The following is an 18,785-nucleotide window of genomic DNA, read 5'->3' as shown; positions in this document are numbered from 1 at the left end:
TTGATATGGAGATCTTGAGCCATAGTGGCTATGGATTCCAGAAGATTGAATCTCCGAGTTTAAGGAACACACCTTTAATCTGGGCTACACCTTTCATCTGGGATTAAAGGTGTGGTGGAACACACCTTTAATCTGAGCTACACCTTCTGCTGGAGACAATATAAGGACATTGGAAGAAGGGAGTCTAGCTCTTGCTCTTGCTCCTTCGCCTGCTTGCTGCGTGAGACTGAGTAACTGCTAGATCCTTGGACTTCCATTCACAGCTGCGACTGAACAATTGTTGGGAATTGGGCTGCCGACTGTAAGTCATCAATAAATTCCTTTACTATCTAGAGACTATCCATAAGTTCTGTGACTCTAGAGAACCCTGACTAATACAAGTTGAAAGTCAGAACAAAAATCAACCAGAAGATGATCAAAGACCTTTGCAGATAGAAAAAGAGCGAATACCAAAGGTTGTAAGCAACCCACATCTGGAGAAGACCAGGAAACTACTCTTTTGATAATAAGCTCCCAAGGAAGAGAAGGACAGGATGAAGGGAGGGAAGCATGCAACAAGGAGGGGGGCAGGGAGGCAGGTAAATAGGCAGGCAGACAGGCAGACAGGCAGAGAGGCAGGCAGACAGGCAGAGAGGCAGACAGACAGGCAGAGAGGCAGACAGACAGGCAGAGAGGCAGACAGATAGGCAGAGAGGCAGGCAGACAGACAGGTAGACAGACAGACAGACAGGCAGGCAGGCAGACAAGCAGACAAGCAGGCAGAAGACAGGGCAAGCAGCAGGCAATGAAATGGCTTCACAGGTAAAGCTTTTGTTGGAAAAAACCTGAAGACCCGAGTTCTATCCACAGAAGCCACAGTGGACAGAGAGAATCTACGCCAAATGCACTGTGACACATGTCCCTTCCCAATCACACACATACACACACAAACACACACACACACACACACACACACACACACACACAGAGAGAGAGAGAGAGAGAGAGAGAGAGAGAGAGAGAGAACAATAACCAATCAAAAATTAACTAAAAGGACCCACCCTTTCACTATTTTTGTACATCGATAGCTTATGGCAAAACGATATGCAGCTCGAAAGGCATTGCCCCAGTACTAGAATCCCACTCAATCATTAACGAACCCACTCTGTAATTACACTGTAAAGAATGTGTCTCCAAGGCGAGAACACTCACATCTGCATGCTCGCATTCATTGGTTGGGCTCCTAGAGCAAGGCCATGGTTCACAGTGTAGAGTCACCCTTCTGGGATCCTGGTAGAACTGTCCTAAGAGATAATACTATCCTTTTCCTCTGAGCTTCTTCCAAGCTATTTATAGAATGTTGGATTTCCTCTGATACATAACCCATTTAGTCCATCCTTTATTCTCAGCTACAGTTCTTTGCTCTTTTTGTTTCTACTCAGACTTTGTCCACATTGAGAGGGCATTGAGTTTGATCATTGCACTGGTCTAGACTGCAGACCATAAAACTAGTCTACTCGGTGCCACTTCCTCCATCCACTCCTGTTCATATGGGGAAACATCCTATTCAGATGTGGAAACCACTAAGCTATTTTTACCACCAGGAAATACATGTGCATTCACACTTAACTCTAATATAGTCAGATGAGATAGTGGCACCATCAGCCACCTGAATTCTGACAAAGCGTTTAAAAATACAGTTTTGGACTAGTGCTTTGGAATCATCCCTACAGAACACAGGACTTGGTCCTATGTCCACTGTCAGGTATAGAAGGAAGATTGAGACAATGAGCAGAAGAAAGGGAAGAGAGGGGAAGGAAGGAAGGAAGAGAGAAAGAGGATAGAGAGAGGAAGGAAAATCTGTCACTTGTCATATAAGCGTTCTGTTCTGGACCCTCTTCCCAGGTTTACCAGGGAACAGAAGAATACCCAGGTGGTCCTTTCCATGCCTCTGTCCATTTTAGACAGCCAGTGTTTTGACTGATCATTCTATCTGTTAAGTCACTGCTGCAGTGAGCAAGAGATTTCTACTTACTGTTGGACATGTGGTTTGTGCCATGTATTCTTTGGTAAGAAGGAACTACATTCAGCAATGTCTCCTGTTTTGGTTTTCCTTGCACAGTCTGAATTTTTATTTCTCCCCTACATTAGCAAATTTCTACTCTGAGTTGGTATCTGTCATGAACAAGATGTCTGAGCAGCTCTCGCAGTTTCACAGCTCCAATCTTATTTGCTAGCTATGTTCAGGGCCTTCCCATCCACAAGCATCCAGCAGTCCCTACTTCTCTTGCCAACAAAAGGAACAGTGCTTGTCATCATAGTATGGCAAAGGAAACTGATTTCAATTCAGACTGTCATTGTATGGCAGCAGCCTCTCAGTTTGTACTAACTCATTTCTTAAGTGCCACTTCCCATGGGCCAAGCATATTCAAACTATCCCATCTTCCAAACCCAGAAGGGTCTTCTGGTGGCCATCAACATGCTTAGCTTTAATGTACCCTTCAAGCTTCTCAGGGTCACATATCTTATGAGTATCCCTTTAGTACCCAGGGATTTCTATTTGGTCTATATATCTAGTCCGTAAAATCACAAGTCTAAAGCTCTTCTGGATAGATATTCAATATCAATGCGACCAGATTTGCCTTTGGACATGTGATTTAACTAAGAAGGGAAGATACCCTGAATATGCCCTATGATTTGGGTCCCAGGGTGAATAAAAAGAAACCAATAAGAAACTGAACTGATGGGGGACTTTTGGGATAGCATTGGAAATGTAATTGAGGAAAATATGTAATAAAAAAATTTAAATAAAATAATAAGATAAGATAAAATAAAATAAAATAAAAAAAGAAACTGAGCTGAGCTCTGTCATTCATGTCTCATCTGCTTACTGACTGTGGGCCTGAAGTTTAGGAAAGGTGAGAGGAGCAGAGATAAAGATATTATTAAAGGTATGATTTTCTAGGTGGGAGGTAGTAGTACCCAGCAATTGCCAACAGTTGTTCAGTTGTTGAAAATAAACAACTCTGTATATGTGTGTGCTTGTGTGTGTGTGTGTGTGTGTGTGTGTGTGTGTGTGTGTTATCCGTAGATTCAAGGGGAGCTGGGAGGGGGCTGGTGACATGACCCAATTCCAGAGCTTAGGTGGGGTAGTGAAAAGCTACATGCAACATCTCCCATAGGATGTTCTGCTTGTTAACTCTGGGCTTCTGCTACCCAACTCCAGATAAAAACATAGTCTCTCCAGGAGCTCCTGTAGTACCAGAAACTTATCCCAAGGGAGAATGCTTCTTGGGGCCTGCCACTGGGTTTCTAGATGGATTTTTGAAGATGTTCCAAGCCTTCTACTAAGAAATCTCCCCTAGACTGATGGACAGTGCTGGACAGAGTTGGTGAACAAGACTGATGACAGAGTACCTAAGGACTGGGTAGATTAGAATGGCATGCCGTGGCTAACTAAAAGTGTAAAAATTGCATCTTAACCTTAAAGTCTTGGGGCTGGAAAACCTCCTCACAGGTTGGTGTGGTTAGAGAGAGTTTGTATCTGGGAGGAGAGGGTAATCATAGAGACCTATCAAGAAAAAGCTTCAGACGAGGTCTAAGAGAGTGAACAAATTCTCCGTTCTGGTTGCCCGCAAAAGGACTCACTTAAATCTGTTATCAAAATATGATTTTTTAAATTTAGATGTTTTGCTTTTTAAAGAATTTTATACATGAGTACTATATTTACATTATTTCTACCTCTCCTTCTGCCCCCTCCAAGTTCTCCCTTACTTCTCCTTACTCCCTCCCAAATTCATGATCCTTGTTTATTATTGTTACATAGACAGATATAGATTATACACCCAATATATACACGTATTTAGGGCTGACCACTTCAGATTAGAAAACCTATCAGGGAGATCATCCCTGGAGAGATAAATTCTTCTGCTCTCTGCAGCCACTATTGCCTGTAGTTCTTCTCCTAGGGGTGGAGCCCTGGGAAATTCCATATCTGTGCTAGCATGTCACCTGGTGCTGTCCTTATGCAAGTCTTCATTAGACAACCATATTGATAAGATTTCATAGATACCACTTCTCGATCTTGTCAAGGAGATCTTGCTGCAAGTGTCCTGGACCTCTGGCTCTTGCAATCTTTCTGCCTGCTCCTTCCATGATGTTCTCTAAGCCGTAGTTATCAGGTTTGCATTGTAGATGCACAGATTGGGATGGGCATCTTAGTACCATTTATTCTTTGCCTTTTGACCAACTTGCAGATCTCCATAATAGTCTCCATCTGCTACTAAAAAGAAGCTACTCTGATTAGGCAGGAGAGCTATACTTAACCTGTAACTTTCATGATTTTTTTTTTTAATGGAGAAGATGTATATTTTGTTTCTTCTTGTTCTGCAAGCCTCTTGCTTTGCATAAAAGAGCAGCAGCCAGTGCAACATATTGTGAGCTTAAGGCAGTAGTCCTTCATATCACACTGTATAGCATACAATTTATTCCACTCCCAGACATTTTCTTTTTTTTAAAAAAAGATTTATTTATATGAGTACACTGTCACTGTCTTCAGACACACCAGAAGAGGGCATCAGATCCCATTACAGATGGTTGTGAGCCACCATGTGGTTGCTGGGAATTGAACTCAGGACCTCTGGCAGAGCAGTCAGTGCTCTTAACCCCTGAGCCATCTCTCCAGCCCAACCCAGACATTTTCAATGGGAAGATTGTTAAGTCTTTTGACATAAACCCAGGGGTAGACATAGACAAGTTACAATATTATATGTGTTGGGAGCAGCCTTTAATCCTAGAACTTAGGAGGTAGGGGCATATGGGTTTCTATAAATTCAAGGCTCTTTCTCAAACAAAAGCAAAAAACCTAACAAAACAAAACACCCCAAATTATGTGAGACTTATAATAACATTGCTATCCCAAAATACAGAATTCTTAGAAGCACTTTTTACTGTAGATAATACCTTGAATTCTGAATAACAAAGCCTAGTCCCTGGTCCAAAGACTGAGTCTAAGGCATGATCAAAAGAGAAGTGCATAATGTTTACCTGCACCCATTAGGAAGTTTGTTGGCACAACACACACACACACACACACACACATACACACACACACACACACACACACACGTATATATTGCTATTTCATTGAATTCTTCTATCTACCACTCTTTCAATCCTTATTACACTCTAACCCTTTCAACCCCACAGCACTGGGTAGGTCAGGCATGGATCTCCTTAGGCTGCTTCCTGCTAATTAGAGGCATCTGGTCTCTAGGGGCAAGACAGAGATCTTCCTTGTCAGAATATCAATGTCCAGAAACCCAACAATGGTAAACCAGCAATCTATTAAAAGCAACAGCAGGAAGCAGCAGCCACCACAGGCCCTTGGGGCTCTTCTGTTTATACCTTCTCCAGAGTCCTCAGAATTTAACTATCTGCAACTGGCAAGAATCATGCCCCTGGTAGTGCAAGAGGAAAGTCATAATCACCTGCTGTGACACAGCCTCTTATTCCACACCTGGGATTAAAACAAAAACATATTCACATAGCATAACTGAGTCTTTAAAGAAACCAGAATTCTCATTACAGAAGCTGTTTTTTTTTCCTAGCAATACTATTGAGAGGAGGTTACACACACACACACACACACACACACACACACATACACACACACATACACACAGAGAGAGAGAGAGAGAGAGAGAGAGAGGAGGGGAGGAAGGGAGGAAGGGAGGGAGGGGGAGGAACAGGGATGGGGAGGGGGAGAGGAGGAGGGAAAGAGAGGGGGGAGGAAGAGGAGGAGGGGGAGAAAGAGAGGGGAATGATAAAGATCATTTAGCCTGTCTATCCACTACTATTTGAAGGCAAGCATGCTGGAGCAAGTTACTTCACCCCATATATTTGAGGGTAGCATAGAAACTCCCCAATGGATTTTACACGTGCTCCCTTCAGCAATGAGTCAAGGGCCTCATGGCATCATCTTGATCATCTGACATAACAGATGCTCTGCAAACACTTCATTAACTACAGTTACTTCTCCCAGCAGAGGAGCATTCACTGGAAGCATTCACACTCTCTGAGCAGTAAACTCAACTTGCTTTTCAATGTGTCCCAACTTCGGGCAGACTATGTAAGCATCTTCCAGTGACTGCTGTACAACGTTGCTGCTTCCCACCCACTATTACAATAACATTTTCTGTTGTCATCTGTTCATGGCCACCCTGAGCTTTGCAGTGAGAAGACAGCACACCTGATGTGCAAGGTAACAGAGTTCTGTGCCCAGGGCCACCAGGAGTGTGGCAGGGCCAGCACCAGGACAGTCAGGCAGCAGTCAATGTCCACTCGCTTCTTGCTACCCACACAGACAGCAACAGGATCATAGGGGTTCTGTCACTTAGCTGTGCCACTGCTACCAAAATAGGACCTTTGACATTTAACCGACCATTTCAAAAATTAATTGCATGAGACACCTTGGTGGTACACTGTAGCCTCCCCTCCCCCAGCTTTAGGGTTCCTCTGTTTACACCTGGATGGAGCTTGCCTGCTCAATCGTTCTGCCACGCCCACTGCTGGAACCTGCCGCTTTGCTGTTTGGAGCCATCCACGTGGTCACCCTGCTACTGGTCCCCCAGACTATTTGGCGGGAATCGGCCCCCCCTTCCTCTCCTACATAACTGCGTGCTGATTTAGTAAAATTGAGCTTTGATCAGAGTTGCTTTTGACTTGGCTCCGTTCTTTCTTCTGTCCGTCTAGTTCCTCTCTTTCAGCCCGAGCTGCCATCTCAGTTGAACCGTTCGTTTCGAGCTGCTGGTTGGCCGCAACAGTACACGCCTTTAATCCCAGTACTATCTAACTGCAAAAGAAACTCACTGAAGTATCTAGAACATGCCCCAGATTTTGGGTTTTGTTTTTTTTTTTTTTTTTTTTTTGCCACATTGGACTTTTAAAGCCTTCTCAATGATATTTACATTATGCTCTGATATTTTAGATGTACATACTATTATTTTCTTTTGCAAAAAGACCTATGTTTGAAGGAATACATTTGCGATTAAAGATTGATTGCCTAGGTCCCTGAAGGAAGCAGTCACATCGCCACGGGTTTAACTTTCTGAAAATTAGCAAATGATGATTCTAAGTGAAGCTATGAAATCTTGGGGCTTTGACTATTCTTATGTATGTGTACAGGTACGTATCGTATATCATATCTGCCTGTGTGCTTATGATTGCATATTGTTTGTATAGTTCCAAATTAGCTTATAGATAAATCAGCACCCACTAAAGTGTAAATTTAGCACAAATGCCCTTTAATTCACATGATTTAAATATATGTGTGTTTATACAATTTTCCAATTTATTTCTATTTTATATTTTATATATAAATTTTTATTTCTGGTTTTATTGAGACAGGGTCTCTCTAGGTATCACTGACTGTTCCTTAGAGATTTACCTGTTTGGGATCAAAGCTACCATTCTTAGCTATGTGAGCATAGTTTTGGAAATATGATAATTTAAGTTTGTTGCTGAAAGAAAAGTAAAGATTTTTTTTAGTTGCCAACTAGAGAGACCTTTCAACAGTTAGATGTGACAGTTAGATGTGACTCCTGCTCTTCCAGATGACCTGAGTTTTGTTCCCAGCTCTCACCTCTGGTAGCTCACAATGGCTGTAACTCCAGGTGATTGTACCCCTTTTTCTGGCCTCTTTGGGCACCTATACACTATGTGTAGTGTACATATTCCCAACCCCGCACCCTGCCTACTGTCAGATCAAACATCGAAGGGACCCATGATAAACAATGCCTTGGGGGACTGTGAGAAAAGCTCCAGGAAAAAAGGGAGATGGCCTTTTACCTCAGGTGCATTTTGTCCCCTGGATTGTCCTTGAACATGATTTTGTGCCTCCTGTGACAAGCATTTACATTTACTGTATAAGAGAGGTTCATTCTTGTTAAATATGAGAACATAGCTATAGAACCCAATCTGGTCAGTGTACTCTGAATCCGGATATGGCCTTCTGCCTTGCTTTCCCAGATTATACCTGGGAAGATACACACCAGGCAATTGTGTTTACATCAGTCTGTCCTGAGGCAGTTCTGGGAACGGGCTGCTCTGTTAATATTTAGTATGTGCTTTCTGGCATTTACTTACATATTTTTCTGATCATGTTTTTTTCTGGCCATGTTTTTCTGAACTCAACCTTCCTTGCATTATTGCTTTTTTTTTTTTTTTTTTTTTTTTTTTTTTTTTTTTTGCTACATTCATATATAGAAGTGTACTGAAATTGAAGTAAGTTTTTCTACACCATTAAACTACAATTTGCCCCGTTCTTTCAGCATCTTGAATCCTGGGTCTTGAAGACACAGTTCTGAATAGGCCATCAAAAGTTGATACCATGCTCATAATTGTTTTATTGATAACAACTGTTTTGCCTAGGCTAGCAGTCAATCCGGATCATACTTATCTGTTTCATACTTAACAGTGGAATAGCCAGTGTTTTCTGCTTCAGGAACAGCAAGCTCTAAGGGCTTATACTGGTAAAATAAATAAATAGATAGATAGATAGATAGATAGATAGATAGATAGATAGATAGATAGATAGATAGATAGATAAAGTCTTGACTGTTACATGATGATATCTTGGGAGGCCTACAAGTAATTATAAAGAGTAAATACATTAAGTAAATTTAAATAAAATGTGTTTTTAAATGCATTCTTCCTGTAACTTAAAAACCTAAACGGTTTTATGATAAACTAGTGTGTCCTGTCCCAAATAATCTTGTCTTGTTTCAAGTTGCCAATTTAAATAATAATAATAATATAATTAAGCAACATAATTTGTTTTCTGAAAGGCCTGGTAGCATATATCCATAATCCCAGCACTCAGAAAGCAAAAGTAGGAAGTTTGTAGTTCAAGGCCAGCCTGAGACACTGTACACAAAATTACTTAAAAAAATCATAATAATTGTAAAAAAAAAAAAAAAGGCCAGTTAGTGATAGAGAATGAATCTTTTGCTAGGAAAAACTAAAGAGGAAATAAAGATACATTTTTGTGGTACTAGATGTTGAACTGAGGGCTCCGTGTGCTGGTAAGTCCTCTGCCACTGTTGATTTTTTACTTTTAGTATTGATATAGGAGCTCAAGCGGTTGCCCACGGCACGGTTTCCTCGAGTTAGCAATCTTCTCGTCATAACGTCCTGAGTAGCTGGAATTAAAGGTCTGCACCACCGTTCTCAGGTAGAGAAAGAAAAATCTTTGCATAACTTCCATATGATAGAACAAGATTTTATTATTGTATAGACTTACTAAAATAGATAGGACAGGACTATAAGATAAGCAAAGGAAAGGAAAACAGTCCAGGATGGTAATTACACAGTCCTGAGAAGTTACTTTGTGTCTCAGAGTGCTCCTGATGTATACAGAGGCCTCTCAAATGCTGCTCTGGATTCTGATACTGACTTTTCTTGGCTGCTAGAGATGCTCTTTATGGTTTTTTTTTTTAACAACATAAGGGTGACTGAAGCAAAAATTTTAAAAAAAGAGAGAGAGAGAGAGAGACAGCAAGCAGTTTTACTGAAAGTCACCCTGCAGTCCCCTTGAGGGAACTTTGAAGGAAGAAGCCACTTCAGGTATGGTGGTACGATTTCCTGGGTTCATCATGCCGTATAAAGAGGGCATGAAACCAAAAGGTTGTGTTTGTGTGTGTATGTTAAAGTATAAAGGGGATCATGAGAAGGAAGGAAGAGGTATCAAGGGAGGAAGAGAGGAAAACTCAAGTTGAGCTTTGCTCTTAGCTTCTTAAATTCCACAAAAAGGATGGCACATATTCAGTGTGTTTAGAAACATGTGCATGATCTGAAAGCAGAAGATGGACTCTTGGGAGAAGGAGGGCAACCATCTGGAGGAAGAAGTGGGCCCCAGGGTGCAGACACTGGGTCGAGAAAGCAAATGAGAACAAACTATACGCATGAAGATGCCAAAAGGAAACCCGTTACTTTGCATGTCAAATTTATTTATGCTTAAAATAGACTCAAGTGAACCTAACAATGTCTATAAACAAGGTCCAAAACTCACTGAAAACAAGGGATTAATCACAAGCATCTCCAAGCTGCCGATTTTGGTCTGTTTTAATCTCCTGACTGATTCTGCTATTTTGAGTTAGAACCTACAGTTGCGTTTGTATCAGATTGTGTCAGAAGACACAAAAATTCATTTTGCTTTTGTTGTATTCTCTCAGTTGACCTGTTTGCCTGTTTTGGAATAAATTTCCCCAAGACATTAAGTATATATTTCCTGGGTTATTTAAATGAGGAATATAAGTTTTCTAATTTTATTCAAGACTTCCCTCAAAATTTGCTGAGCTTTAAAGTACTACACTAAAACAATTACAAAAGGAACTCAGGTGATGGAAGCAATTGTGACCTTAAGATGTATCACAGTTTGGCAGTGGGGGAAGTGATACCCTAAGGAGGACAACACAATGTCTACCCACTCAGAAGTTGTCTTGGAGGATTAATCTTCATCTCCTTAGCCTCTCAAGGATGAAAAGCGGGGACTAGAGAGATGGCTTAGGGGTTAAGAGAGCTTACTGCACAATCATAAGGGCTGAAGATCCCAGCACGCATTTAACAAGCTGGGCATCGCACATGTGTCAGTTAACCCCTGCTCTGAATGGGGCAAAGGCAGGAGGTTTGCTGGTACTTGCTGGCTCCCAGCCTAACTAAGAAGACAGGAGCCCTAGATTCAAGGAGAGACCCTGCCTCAAAGAAATAGGCTGTGAACATAGAGGACGATACCTGATGCCTTCTTCTGGCCTCTGAGTGGGTACATCCCTGACCACCCATACCCACACAGAGACATACCGAGAGAGGGAGAAAGAGAGAGAATGAGAGAGAGAGAGAGAGAGAGAGAGAGAGAGAGAGAGAGAACTTCACAGCTTCTGTATTTCTCTCTGATCTCCCCTCAGCCACACTATCTGTCCACCTCATTCTCTATAGACAGCAAGCTCTTGGGCTCCTGACCACTCATTTTCAGGTAAGCCGTAGAAGAAACCCGAGCCTTATTTCCCCAAGCAAACCACACCATTGAAAACAGTATTCAAATCTTCCCCTTACCTTTCTGTCTTAGAGCTAGCCATGAAGACATTTGTTGACTTGTCTTGCCTGAGAGTAGATCCTAAGACCTGTGTTTTACAAGAGATACTGTGCTAAAAGTCAGGAGAAAGGAATGTGTGCAGACAGAACAAGAAGACTCAAGGCAGATGGGCTTGCTGACTTCCCACTCAGATTATTGTCTGATTAGATCATCTATCTTTTGCTCAAACACATCAGACAATGGCTGTCCATGCTTCAATTCCTCTTATGCCAGCAAGTTACCCATGAACGTCACCAAAAGGCCCATGAAAATCCTATTACTTCCTCCAGCTGCTTTTATTTATCATTATACTGTTTGTGTGATAATATGTGTGTCCATGTGCAAATACATGTTATGACACGCATGTGGAGCTCAGAGGACAACTTTTGAGAGCCAACACTCTCTTTTACCATGTGGCTCAAGCTCAGGACCACCAAGCTAGCAGCCAGCGCCTTTACCTACTGGGGTACATTACCTGCCCCCTTCAGTTCATTTTAATCTACAGTCTTGCTCTTAATGACATGTAGTCTTCATTCATTTCCTCAAAATATAGCCATGTGCCTGGAATACTCTCTGCCTCCTGTGCACATATTTAGCTTCCTTACCTCTCAGCCCCAAGTCAATTCTCATCAAGGAAGACTTCGCAGAGAAGGGGAAATTCACTACAAGCATGACCCTCTCACAGTACCATGACCTTTTCCTTCGTGGGACATATCCAAAGTTATCGTTTGGTTTTTAGCTCTGCTGTTTATCGATTTCTCTATTCCATAGAAAACTGTCAGACATATGTATACATGAGTCTTCATGGTTCCTCCGCAGCCTGACGCACAAAAGGATTTTAATAAACAGTTGGGTGACCATTGCAACTAATAGCCCACACAGGTGATTCCCACAGAATCTTCTCAGGAACCTACGATTTAAACCTGATGCCACCCAAGGGTATCTTCACAACAGTTGTGTGCTTACTTGTAAAAGTAAAACGAGATGTTACATTTGACATTCTAGATTTCAAAAGTATAACAGAAGGCACCCCGAATGCTGACTAGGAAGTGCTCTAAAGGATGATTTGTACTGTGTTTGATATTCCCCAACAGAAAGAGAAGGCGGGTGGGAAATTGTTCCCACAAATGGTCAGCATCTTATTGGCAGGTGTTTTAAGCCTGATTACATTCTGTTGCTGTTTGTTTTGAGAACATGTAGCCAAAGTTGGCCAAGAAGCCATGACCCTCCTATCCTCTTCTGAGATCTTTGGATCCGTGAATTTAATTTACCTCCTAGGCCAAAACATCCTCAGGTCCAGACCCCAGCTCTCTAAGCCCTGGAACCCTTGTTGCTCAGTGTCTCTCTTGGCTGTGACACTTACTGTGCTCCTGAGCAAAGCAGAAATTATTAATATACTAGCAGAAGGAAATGCCCAGAACCATAAAGATCTGCTGGCAGCTGCTCAAGAGGAAGAGAAGTGCCCAGAGAGCGACCGGTGACAGTGGACTGCCGAGAGCAGGCTCTGGAAGATAAAATGTATGTGGATGGCAAACAAGGTGTGGGCAAAGTGGACTTTCCACACAAGTACCTCAGTTAACTGCCTACCCAATGTTCCTTAGGTAGACACTGCTATATCTTCAAAGATAATTTTAGAGTTGCCAACTCTGCCAACAAAAACACTCAGTTCTTCTACCTAGTCACAGAACACGAAAGACAATCTACTACGGATGTGAACCCTTAAACTTGATGTGGTCATCTGCACCTGTAATCCCAGAATGGGGAAAGTGGAAGCAGGAGGATTAGGAGCTTGAGATCATTTCGTCTTGGCCTTTTGGCTAAGATCAAGTGTAGGAACTTAAAATCATCCTCAGTTACAAAGGGATTTGAGGACATCTTAGGCTACATGACAATCAATCTCAACAAGTCACCACCTGCAAACACACACACACACACACACACACACACACACACACGAATAGCATAAAATTGAAAACATACCTTTACTCCCTTCTGAGTAGACAAAGGTGACAGCATCCAAGCTGGTCAGGAAACATCAAAAGGCCCAGGCCCAGATCTTCTTTTAATTGATGTTTATAATACAGCCTGGATTTTTCAATTTGCTTGATTAAAAATTTTATTTGATTTCTGTGTGGCCAGGAGGTTTTTTTCAGAAGCAATTACCAAAGTACAGCTGGGAAGTTCAAGTTCCTCTGGAGACACAGATGCAGAGCAGGCTGATGTCACATTATGTGTCTAACATCAACACTACCCCTCTCCCAGCTCCACCCTAAAGACACAAGGAAGGAGATTAGAAACTTTAGCTAAACCAAATTCTATGCCAGGTCAGAGATAGGGTGTGTGAATGATTCCATGAATGTGTGTGCGTGTTATAGATACATACACATGGTCCAACAGGAGACATTAAGGAGAACTTAATCCACCTCTGACTGTTGTATTCATCTGGAAGGAAGTTGATGTATAGCCACACCTCTGCTTGTATCATGAAAAGCATTGATTTTTTTCTTTTCCAAGACAGGGTTTCTCTGTGTAGCCCTGGCTGTCCTGGAACTCACTCTGTAGACCAGGCTGGCCTCAAACTCATAAATCCACCTGCCTCTGCCTCCCAAGTGCTGGGATTAAAGGTGTGCGCCACCACGCATGTCGAAAAGCATTAACATTTATTACAAAGAAAGGATCTGCGTGTCTGGAGGGCGGGGCAGAATTTAGTTGTAGGGTCACTGCTTTCTAGTCCACTTGATGCCCTGAATAGTATCCTACTGTCTTCCTGGTCCCAATGGCTTAAAGTCCAAGCCTGGATCTCACAAGACACTTCTAGCTCTCCTCCGTTTACTTCCCTCATTTGACAAATATCTTTGCTTTAGTTCTTAGAAGGGTTACTTTTATGCTCACTTCAACAAATACGATAGTGTCAAGAAATATGTGGTGGGCTGGAGAGATGGCTCAGTGGGTAAAGGCACTAGCTGCTCTTCCAGAGGACCCAGCTTCAATTCCCAGCACCCACATGGTAGCTCACAACTGTCTATAACTCTTATTCCAGGGGATCCTCACACATGCAGGCAAAACACCATCGTACATAAAAAAAGATAAACTATTATTTTAAAAATAGAAATATGCAGTGTCTTGTCTCCCATTCTAATTTGAAAAAAGTCAGCCCAGGTGTTCTCATTAAAATCAACTAGTCAAGTGAGGTGCCTCACGCCTGTAGTCCTGCACTTTGGGGGCTGAGGTAGAACTGCCATGTGATAGAAGCCAACCTGGATGACACTGTGAGTTCTAGGACAGCCTGTGTTATAGAGTAAAACATTAAACAAACAAACAAACAAACAAACAAATAAGTAAAATAGAATAAAGGGCCATTGTAAAATCTTGTCTTAATTCACTAATTCCAAAACAGAGCATGGGCCAGAGAGATGGCTCAGCGAGTCAAAGCACTTGCCCAGTAAGTCTGAGAAATGAGCCCAGGACTCCTGTGAGGCAGAAGGTGGAGACAGGAGAATGGCCCTGAGTCTCTTGGGCCACCTAAGCAGGGAGCAGGAGATGAAGCAACAGAAATACTGAAGGACCCTGTCTTGACAAGGTGGAAGGTGAGAACCAACTCCCCAAAGTTGCCTTTCTGACCTTCAAATGCGCTCCACGGTACAAAAGCTCACCCAGTCCCACAACATACCAGAAAAAAAAGTAAAAAAACACACTGGCCATGGTACAGTACATCTGTGGTCCTAACACTCTGGAAGCTGTGTGTATGAGGACAGACAACCAGGTAGTGTAGATTCCAAAATGAGACCCTGACTCAGAACAATAGCAGCAAAGAAATAACTAATACGTCATTATGGAATTTTCTGTCTCACGAGCCCCAGGGAACCTTCAAACTTTCACTTAAAAAAATACTAATACTGAGTTCTCTGAGAATTTTATTTATGTGCCTCTTGCCTCTCTAAGAACATTATAAATATCCAATAGATTATAAGTCTGTAATTAGATTGTGAGCCTCGCTCTCTGATTAGCTTGCCCCTGTAATTAGATTGTTGACCCTAGAAGTCGTAGCTCTGGTCCTGAATTCACCACAGCACTTAAAATGGCATAGAGGAAACAACCTGGCAGCAAGCCAGGAAATCAAAGCGCAGTTTTTAACAGCATCTCTAGCAACAGAAGTGCCCATCAGGATGAAAGATGGAAAATAATTCCCCTAGAGTTTCTCCAGGCAGTGCCTGGCCCCAGCAGTTCCCTTATCTGCTCTCAGCCAAACTCTGTCAAACTCTTGCTTCTCGTTTTCCACCTAGAGTCATGTGACTATTTTTAATATTTGTTTCCGCTTCTTATGTCAGAGTCTCACTCTGTAGTCCAGGGGGCCTTCAAACTCATGGTACCACCTCAGCTTCAGACTCCCCAGTGCTGGGATACCAGGAATAAATTCCCACGTGGCATTTTTAAAAAAATAAGCATTTATATTTCATATAGGAAGGTTCTCTGATCTCTTGAGTGTGCTTTTCTGGCTTTTGTTTGTTTGGCTTTATATAGGCACACATTTATGCAGTTACCTTCCACGCCGAAAGATGAAACAGAGGTCTGGAGAAAGGCCTCAGCAGCTGACAGCTGTTGCTGCTCCTGCAAAGGACCTGTGGTTAGGTTCTAGTTCCCATGCCAGATGGCTCACAACCAACTGTAACTCCAGCTACGGTGGGTCCAATGTCCTCTTCCAACCTCCACTGTTGTGTGCATACCTGTGGCTTTTACACACAGACACAGTGACACAGACACAGTGACACACACACACACATACACACACATCTTTTTTCTTTAGGTTACAGACAAGTTCTGGAAATTAACACACTCTTCCAATTAGCTCCCATGCAGAGGATGACCATTCTTCTAAGCCTGCCACTGTAAGGTGGTGATGCCTGGTTCTTGAATTTTACATTACTAATCACTCAGTTGCATACTCTACTGTCTCATCTTCTCCCTGACATAAATATGGTGTTTAACAATACAGCTAAGCTAAGCAATGGTTGTTCTCTTCATTGTTGGTTAGCACTATTTAATTTTTACAAACAACATTTTGTTTCTCTATTCCTCTACTGTTAGACATTTGAGGTCATTTCTTGCTTTTGACTATTATTATTAGATATTAGCATCTTTGTGTGTGATGTTTCAGGGGGCAGAAGTCCCCATTTATATTGAGAATTTATTCAAGGGTGAAATCTTGGAACCAAACAGCAGACGTGCAGTAAGCTTTCATAGGTGTTGTCAACTCATCTTCCACAGGGTTGTGGAAAATTACAAGTGAAAGAGCCTCCTGCTGTAGTACCTCTGGCTTTAGGCACCTGGCATTTGTAGTTACCTGGACACTGACCAAGTACACACTGGCTGAATTGGCTTGTCAGCACAAAGGCAATAAATAACAAGAACATCTCAGGTGCATTACCACCCAGAGGGATGTCGGCTAGAGATAAGGAATGAAGGGTGAGGGAGAGGATACGGGGGAAGACGGACAAGGTATGCCGAGTGAAGGATGGAGCCTGAGGAATGAGAAGGGAGAGATAAGGACTAAGAGATGTGGGCAGAAGGATGAGAACCAAATGTTTCAAAAAGTGGATCCAGATCAGGGGAGCAAAGACAGAGAGCTCGGGCTATTATATATTCCTGGCTTGGGTGATTTGAGAATCTGGGAGGGGCAGTAGGAGTCCATGTTAGAGTAGCATCCTTGGGAGTCCATGTTTTATTACTGGAAGTTCCATACGTATTACCTTCTTCATAAATTCTCTGAGTTTCCTTTTTTTTTTTTTTTTTTTTTTTTTTTTTTTTTTTTTGACTCTGAGACAGGTTCTCTATATGGATGCCCCTGGCTGGCCTAGAACTTTCTATGTAGCCCAGACTGGTCCTGAAATTGTGACAATCCTGCTGTCTCTGCATATGAAGAGAGACTAGTTTGCTTGTCTGGAGTCTCACCTTTACAAAGAAACTTGGAGCTGCACATGTTAACAGGTCAGGAATTCCTGGCCTTGAGAGGCCTAGGTTAGGGGGACCATGTGATCCAGGCCACCACTTGCAAGACTTTAATCTCAAAAAAAAGAGAGAGAGAGAGAGAGAGAGAGAGAGAGAGAGAGAGAGAGAGAGAGAGGAAGGAAGAAAGAAAGGAAGAAAGAAAGAAAGAAAGAAAGAGAGAGAGAGAGAGAGAGAGAGAAAAGGAAAAAAAGAAAAAAGAAAACGAAAAAAGAAATAAAAAGGAAGCAGGAGGACATCAGCAGGAACTGAGCCCCTATGGCCGTGAGCCGCGAGCCGTGAGCCGCGAGCCGCGAGCTGCGACCCCCAAGCCATGAGCCGCAAGCCCCCTGAACCGCAAGCTGCAAGCCGCGAGCCGTGAGGCATCTATCATGGATATGAACAGGTTACGACTGCTTAGGACAAGGGCAATCAGGCCTGGAATCCCAGCCCTGGGCAAGAGGAGGCAAGAAGGTCTGGACAAGGTTATCCTTGGCTACACATCGAGATTCAGGACTGCCTTGGCTACATGAAATTGTGTCTCACTTAAACCAACCAGAGACAAAAGAGAAGGGAAAAAGAAAGAACAACCTAGTTTCTCCTTATAAGAGGAAGACTAGATGAATTTACAGATTGCTCTTTCTAATTCGTTGAAGAATTGAGTTGGAATTTTGATGGGGATTGCATTGAATCTGTAGATTGCTTTTGGCAAGATAGCCATTTTTACAATGTTGATCCTGCCAATCCATGAGCATGGGAGATCTTTCCATCTTCTGAGATCTTCTTTAATTTCTTTCTTCAGAGACTTGAAGTTTTTATCATACAGATTTTTCACTTCCTTAGTTAGAGCCACGCCAAGATATTTTATATTATTTGCAACTATTAAGAAGAGCATCATCCTGAGTGAGGTAACACATTCACAAAGGAACTCACACAATATGTACTCACTGATAAGTGGATATTAGCCCAAAACCTAGGATACCCAAGATATAAGATACAATTTCCTAAACACATGAAACTCAAGAAAAATGAAGACTGAAGTGTGGACACTATGCCCCTCCTTAGAATTGGGAACAAAACACCCATGGAAGGAGTTACAGAGACAAAGTTTGGAGCTGAGATGAAAGGATGGACCATGTAGAGACTGCCATATCCAGGGATCCACCCCATAATCAGCATCCAAACGCTGACACCATTGCATACACTAGCAAGATTTTATCGAAAGGACCCAGATGTAGCTGTCTCTTGTGAGACTATGCCGGGGCCTAGCAAACACAGAAGTGGATGCTCACAGTCAGCTAATGGATGGATCACAGGACTCCCAATGGAGGAGCTAGAGAAAGTACCCAAGGAGCTAAAGGGATCTGAAACCCTATAGGTGGAACAACATTATGAACTAACCAGTACCCCGGAGCGCTTGACTCTAGCTGCATATGTAACAAAAGATGGCCTAGTCGGCCATCACTGGAAAGAGAGGCCCATTGGACTTGCAAACTTTATATGCCCCAGTACAGGGGAACGCCAGGGCCAAAAAGGGGGAGTGGGTGGGTAGGGGAGTGGGGGTGGGTGGGTATGGGGGACTTTTGGTATAGCATTGGAAATGTAAATGAGCTAAATACCTAATAAAAAATGGAAAAGAAAAAAAAAAAGAAGGGTGTTGTTTCCCTAATTTCTTTCTCAGCCTGTTTATTCTTTG

At 42.4% G+C, this 18,785-nt stretch overlaps 1 protein-coding gene across 5 annotated transcripts in view; it reads right to left on the bottom strand.

The window, feature by feature from the left end:
• The window catches only part of Cmah (cytidine monophospho-N-acetylneuraminic acid hydroxylase), a 149,886-nt gene that overhangs the window by 68,715 nt on the left and 62,386 nt on the right, over nucleotides 1–18,785 (bottom strand). For 2 of the 5 annotated variants that reach the window (NM_001284519.1, NM_001111110.2), the window contains one exon: nucleotides 13,088–13,376. Coding sequence is in view for 3 of the 5 variants with exons in the window: in XM_011244266.3 (XP_011242568.1) it covers nucleotides 1,192–1,211 (20 nt within the window). In the remaining 2 variants the exon portion in view is untranslated. Of the gene's footprint in view, nucleotides 1–1,191; nucleotides 1,281–13,087; nucleotides 13,377–18,785 lie in introns of those variants that run through there. The other 3 variants (XM_011244266.3, XM_011244265.3, XM_011244274.3) reach the window with 3 other exon arrangements.

This window comes from Mus musculus, chromosome 13 (assembly GCF_000001635.26).
Source record: "Mus musculus strain C57BL/6J chromosome 13, GRCm38.p6 C57BL/6J".
Classification (NCBI taxonomy): Eukaryota; Metazoa; Chordata; class Mammalia; order Rodentia; family Muridae; genus Mus; species Mus musculus.
This window is presented reverse-complemented; position numbering and strand designations above follow the sequence as displayed.